The sequence below is a fragment of the Limulus polyphemus genome, unplaced genomic scaffold (assembly GCF_000517525.1).
Source record: "Limulus polyphemus unplaced genomic scaffold, Limulus_polyphemus-2.1.2 Scaffold78, whole genome shotgun sequence".
Lineage (NCBI taxonomy): Eukaryota > Metazoa > Arthropoda > Merostomata > Xiphosura > Limulidae > Limulus > Limulus polyphemus.
Window position 1 is genome coordinate 718,308 of NW_013665688.1, and position 6,788 is coordinate 725,095.

General features: G+C 32.1%; 1 protein-coding gene across 10 annotated transcripts in view; it reads left to right on the top strand.

The window, feature by feature from the left end:
* Positions 1–6,788, top strand: part of LOC111087846 — a 229,712-nt gene that overhangs the window by 61,668 nt on the left and 161,256 nt on the right. For 5 of the 10 annotated variants that reach the window (XR_002612477.1, XR_002612474.1, XR_002612470.1 and 2 more), the window contains exon 2: positions 2,961–3,000. Coding sequence is in view for 2 of the 10 variants with exons in the window: in XM_022395993.1 (XP_022251701.1) it covers positions 2,961–3,000 (40 nt within the window). In the remaining 8 variants the exon portion in view is untranslated. Of the gene's footprint in view, positions 1–2,960; positions 3,061–6,788 lie in introns of all 10 variants that reach the window. The other 5 variants (XR_002612471.1, XR_002612473.1, XR_002612472.1 and 2 more) reach the window with 2 other exon arrangements.

Sequence of the window (6,788 nt, forward strand, 5' to 3'; positions counted from 1 at the left end):
TATATATATATATATATATATATATAGACTGCGGTTGCTTGTTTCCTAACACGGAAAGTCGGATAAAGTAGCGCACACCTACTATATAACCTCTTTAAGTATAAACCAGGTAATGTAAGATTTAAAATTCTATGACTAATTTCTCGTTAATTGGTATAAAGCACATACGACCTATATGCCTAATCAATCGTGAAAAGTACGTTACGAGCCAACTTGCTTGGAGTAGTGCCTACACTTAAGCATTACGCATGTGTGATATGCAGGCATATTAACGAGCAGCAAGTGGTGCAACATTTTATCATACAATGATAATAGGACCCTTATATGTCTGTCTATACTCTTGACGTATATATGCATAAATATATTTTGACGAATAAAACTCAAACAATAGCCATTTACGGTCTGATGCCCCCATCCCCAGCAGTGGCTCAGCGGAAAGTCTGAAGGCTTATTACGATAAAACCTGGTTTCGATACCCATAGTGGGCCCAGCACAGATAGCCCATTGTGTAGTTTTGTGCTTAGTAAAAACAAACAATTACGGTCTGACATTTTTCACTAAGTGCCGACAGATTCAATGTGTTTATGTGCAATATTGGATCGCTCAGCAAGCAATATCCATAGTTCGAAAACAGCAATGAAATGATATATATTTATATATATATGTATTTATTAATAATTTTCTTTATCGCTCTAGCGTTGTTAAGTTCAATGTGCAATTCGACTTTATAAAATCAGCTAATGTTGTTTAAAAAAAGAAAAAAAAAGATTTAAAATACCAAAAAATGTACTACAATGAAAACATAAACATACAAAAAGAGTTATCATGTTATTCCAAATTTAGGAAAAACAAATAGTACATTGTTTTAAAGTTCTGAAGCAAATAAAGAAAACTATCAACTGCGCATATTAAGCTGAACATTTCTTTACAAATGTTGTTGCAAAAGGTCCAGAAATCATTTTGAATATCAATTAAAAACGACAACACTAGTGATATAATACAGATATTCCCTAATTAAAATTCACATAAAATAAACTGAATATATCTTCTGTTCCTATTTTTAATTTGAGGAATTTGAAGAAAAACACTTTCGAACAGAAAAAGAAAATTCTTGTTTTACTACTTTCGGTGCGTTAAATTTGGTCTGGTTGTTGTTAAACGCAAAGCTACACAGTAGGCCACCTGTGCTATGTCTACCGCGGGTTTCAAAGCCCGATTTCTAGCGTCATAAGCTCCGATACTTGCTGCTGAGCCACCAAAGCACCTGTGTGTTAGGAAAGTTTTCAAAGTTGTAGGAAAAGGTCAAAGCACAGAACTGGGTCAACATGGTAACCCAGAAGAAAGCGTTGTACAAATCACTATTTTTTTTTAAAGATTTGCTCATCACTGGTTTTCAATTTTGCGAATTTTTGTATAATTATATCTATACATAAATTCAACACCAAAATCGCACTTAATTTGAAATATTTATTCATTTCTCCAAATATTTCGAAATCATAAAAGGTATGAACGTAATATATATATATACTACAAAATATTACTTTCATTATTCCCATCCCTTTGAAGGGTTTTCCTTAAGATCCCGAATAATTGCCCCCGTGGCCCAGCATTAAGCCTTAAAGTTTATAACGCTAGAAATATTGTTTCGATACCCGCGGGCGCAGTGGACAGAGCACAAATAACCCATTGTGTAATTGTGTAGCTTTGTGCTTAACAGTAAACAGAAAAATTTTGAATAACTAAACCAAGAATATTCTTCAGTAAACCTCAACAGAAAGAAAAAGGAAAATGATATTACAAATACTACATTTTAGTTCAAGCAATTTATGACTACACTCGTGATTGAAATGTGTATTTTATTCTTACTTACAATATAAAGAAGACTGACGTATGAAACTAACCCAATGTAAAGGATGTTTTACTGTTTGTGACTGATATAAGAAAACGGATTATTCTAAGCATATACATAACAATTGAACAACAGTCGCCTTAAAACATACTAGTCTGCATATTTCAAATACATAGTTGACATTTTACTTCTAACTTTACATTGTTAATATCGTATGAGTAGGTGATCTTTACATCAGTACTGTCAAATAGATATAAAGGATTCTCAGAGTCTCTGTAAGTCAATAAAAAGTTGTTGTTGTTTTTTATATATATATATTTGTGAGATATACATTTACTCCAAACACCAATAAAAGGAATAAGTGCAAAAATCTAGAAACTATGATAAGTTTTTAAATGGTAATACATCCCACTCAACTTTGTATAGCATCCTTTAAAAAGTAATATTTGACGTTATCGTTGAAAGTTCTTTCTAGTAAAGGAAATTCTAGTACAAAAATTAAATGTAGTATCAAACTTTGTATATAATGTTGTTATGTCATAGTACAGAAGAGGAACACTACTTATTAAACACATATATAAATCTACTCCTTTTCTGATGATACTTTGAATGATATATCCGAATATTCTTCTCAAACAGTTTTGTAACATTTAGTTACGTTGTGTACCTTTACTTTAAACACCAGTAGAAGAACACGTGTTTTAGTTTTTGATTAAATTTAGATAAAGTATTTCAGTAGAAAATTCATGCTGCAATTACAAGTATGCAAGCGTAGATGGTAGCCAAGTTAGTTGTAACATTAACTTCGGGAAGTGCACTTATAACTGAATGTAACAGCGAGGGATGCGTGATACATTGCAGTGAAATTATTTTTGCGATAGAATACAATTTGTTCAAGGGTAGCGTGTTCAAGTAGAAATAACTTTATTCTACGAGTGACGTATTATTGAAGTGGAATTCACTCTTATTCTATAGTGTAGTAGAATGTATTTTATTCTCTGAGTGACGCACTGTAGCAGCATACATTTTACCTCATCTGTCCCTGTGATGATGATGATGTGTTTTTTCACAATCGTCAGAATCTGTAAATATCAATTTGTTCTACTTGCAGTTTGTGGACAACTAGGTTGCAGCCTACAGGACATGTAATGGTATGTAAGTACAATGGGGACAATGATTTCTATCAGACCACTCGAATATAAAGGAACTTGGTAAAGATATCAAACATAAGTACTTAAGATTTTACGGTTCCATAAGCTAATATGTAGGCTATGCACTGAGTGAATATTTCCACATTATTTGATAAAAAGTATAATGAAAATTATGAAGTTAACAATCTACATATGTCTTAAGAATATATCTTAGTAAATTGTGTTGATTTGGATGCATAATTTTTATTTTATCGGTCAAAAGCTAGTAACGTATTTTTACTTCCCATAACAGTATTTAATATCAAAGTCGGGAAAATCTTCGCATAAAATATCAAAACCTGCCTGTTTTAAGAATTTTTTAGTAAGTTCAGTGTTTCGCAAAATTATTATTGTTAGCGCAAAGCTACACAATGTGCTATCTCCACCGTGGGAAATCGAACCCCAAATTTTAGCGTTGTATGTTCGTAAACTTAACGCTGACCTACAGTGGGACGCTTTGTAGACAGGAAAATAAAATCATCTATGAAATTTAAAGCTATCTTCTATTTTTCCTGATTTTTTTTATAAAGTAAGAAAGGTAAATGTACTGAATTACTTTATTATACGGTTATTACACAACTGGCCCCCAGTGGCACAGCGGTATGTCTGCGGACTTACAACGCTAGAATCCCATTGTGTAGCTTTGTGTTAATTACAAACAAATTACACAACATTCAATTTTATTTGTTTATAAACATATACATACATGTATAATGGCGTGCTTTTATTACAATATGATTACACAGACACAAAAACGATTTTTAATATTCAACTGATTTCTTTAGAAAAGAAATGTAAAGTTAGGAATAGTCAATATAAGAGTTCAAGTAGTCATTTGTCGACTTCTACCATGAACGCCAAAGTATGGACTTGGCAACAGTTTTACACTCTTACGAAACGACCGCTTTCACACACACACTCTGTACGTGGATAAAAAAAGTCATTACTTATTCTTATGATTGAAACTGCTTAACAAAAATTTAAAAAAAAGACATGAGCAAAGCATTTTATAGGATTAATTTAAGGTTTGAAGCCAAGTGTAGAGTTTTTAGATTGTTTAAATACTGCTAAAATATATTGATTCTACCGGATACGACTCATCATGGATGTTACTGTGAAGGAATTCAGCAAAATACGTTTGGTTGCTTCTCCTCCTTCGCCTTCTGCTTACATACTCCATACACGACCGATTAAAATACGCTATTCCTGAATGTCTTGTTTAACACAATGTCAGATTATTTACATTTTATTGTACGCAATTCTAAATAAACTTTATAACAACAATCGGGTGGGAACTGTTTAATAATACCATTTTTTAATATAGTTATTTCGTTATAAATTTTGTCTTAGGTTGGATCATAATCCTCAAGTTTCAAACAGATACATCATATTGCTTGTTTTATGAAGTATTTTAACTTCTGAATTAATTCTAAACCTAAATTTTGTGGAGGATCTGGAATTGACAAGCGAAACACGAAGAAGCTATTATATAAACAGAAAACAAAGCCTAGTTCGTTTCAAGGCATTGATGGCATATTGATAAAGTATCTTGTGTGATATGTTTAAGTTGGCTTGGCCAAATTGTTTGGTTGAAATTGAAGCAAAAACCTAATCGCTTCTGTCTGTACAGAAAAAAAAAAACAACAACAAAAAAGACTTTCTAGAAACAAATCACTAAAGAAACTGTAAGTACATTTCTGTCATAGATGTATGTCAAGGGACCATACCCAGTTGGGTCATTAGAAAGGAATATATGGAGCCATATTTTCAAGTGGATTCCTAAACAACAGTATTAATTGGTCTAGATAGCAAACTGGATAATTCCATGACGAGGAACCCACTTTGAGACTAATAATGCTTGCAGACGGCTTGAATGGGTAATGAAGAAAAACTTTAATATAAGTTTAATATAACAGCAAATGTACAACGTTTCGACAAGGTTTTGTCATCATCAGGTATAATATTTTCACGGTTGCCACACATTTCTTAGTCTTCTACAATAACTAATGTGAAAAGTGATTGTTTCTAGAAGAAGAATTCGCCTAAATGTTGTTTTACGTTAGTCAAAATATTTTTTTTTTACTCACAAGATTATTAGAACATTACTCTTATTTCATAAATCAATCACTTATGAACCCTGCTAATTCGTAATAGAAGCAACGAAAATTGGGACGAAAATTTTTACGTTTAAGAACAATTACCTGGAATATGTATTTCAAACCAGCATTTACACGAAACCATCTCCAGACCTGCATTCTTAAGGGGAAGGAGTTTAATTTACTAATCTAAAGACAGACAAGTAATACCTCTAAAATACAAAATATAATTTAAAAACTGCCATTGTCTTTTATTAAAACATAAATCAAATAATCTAAAACACATAAATCAAATAACCTAAAAATTTCCCCCCATTATAGTTCATTTAATCGAGATCATTGCAACCTTATAATAAAAAAAAATGTTTTGTCGTTAAGTCCAGAACTACGCAATGGACTATCTGCAAGAATTGATCCCGATTTTATATTCTTAACTGTCAAGCTTACCTTTTAGCAATGGGGGAGGGACAAAGAAAAGTTCCATTTTGTTTTCAATTGCACGATATATAAAAGTCGATTTGATTTCTAATTTTAAGGTATAAATAATGACAAAGAACTTATCTGTATATCCGCTTCTATCAAATGATCTTACTTTAATTGTTACATCAGGCTGGCTTATAAGGAAGTTATATGAACTTATGATGTTTCCAAAAATGGAAAATCATTCAAAATCACACAGTTTTCGTACAACAATATTATTATTTTACGAATCAAAGAGTTTCTAAATATTTATTTCACGAGAATGAGGTAAAACTACACATAACAAATTAACAGCAAGCAAATCACAAATACAAACTACTGTTAGAATCAGACAATAATAAATAAAAAAGTAGCTATATTTGCTGGTACGTCTACGAAAGCATTAAGCCTGTCAAGAAGAGAAAACGGGTTTGATGTTCCAATCACACATCAGTAGCCTCACCACAAGAGTAAGAAGGTATGATTTCATACTAGCCCAATTTGTATGTAATAGCAAAATGGGGGTGGGAGGGAGGATTAACAGCCGTCGGGTGGTTTTATTTGTGTCTTGCAGAGCCTGAACGTCACGCACTTCCTGTTTTATGATTGCTATAAATCTTTCCAATTTTTCGTTACTTTTCGAAATTTAACGATGGTGAGACTGAAGTTTCAAAAGGTAAACTATGCCATCTAGTGGTATGTAACGTATTTATGTTTAACTCGTCCACACCACACGCACATAGTCTCTGGTCTTATGACGCTAAACATCAGGTTTCGACATGACACGGCACAAATAGCTCATTATGTAGCTTTGTGCTTAACAACAAATAAACAAACTCACACTCATACAAAAGTCCTAAATTTCCAGCTTTCATAACTCCAATTCAAATTATGTACGAAATTAAGTATGATTACCGATCCAGTTGTGGGGAAGTTTTTTCAATGCAATTACATTTACGAGAAGTAGCTACTGATAAAAGTCTTCATTTAAAAACTTATTTTTGATTTAAATAAATATTAGCATTTCCTTCACGATTCTACTTGCACATCTAACAATGTGTCCAAACTTACATAATAAACAAATTTGATGGCGAAGAACCCACTTTGAGACTAATAATGGTTGGAGACGGCTTGAATGGGTAATGAAGAAAAACTTTAATATAAATTTAACATAACAGCAAATGTACAACGCTT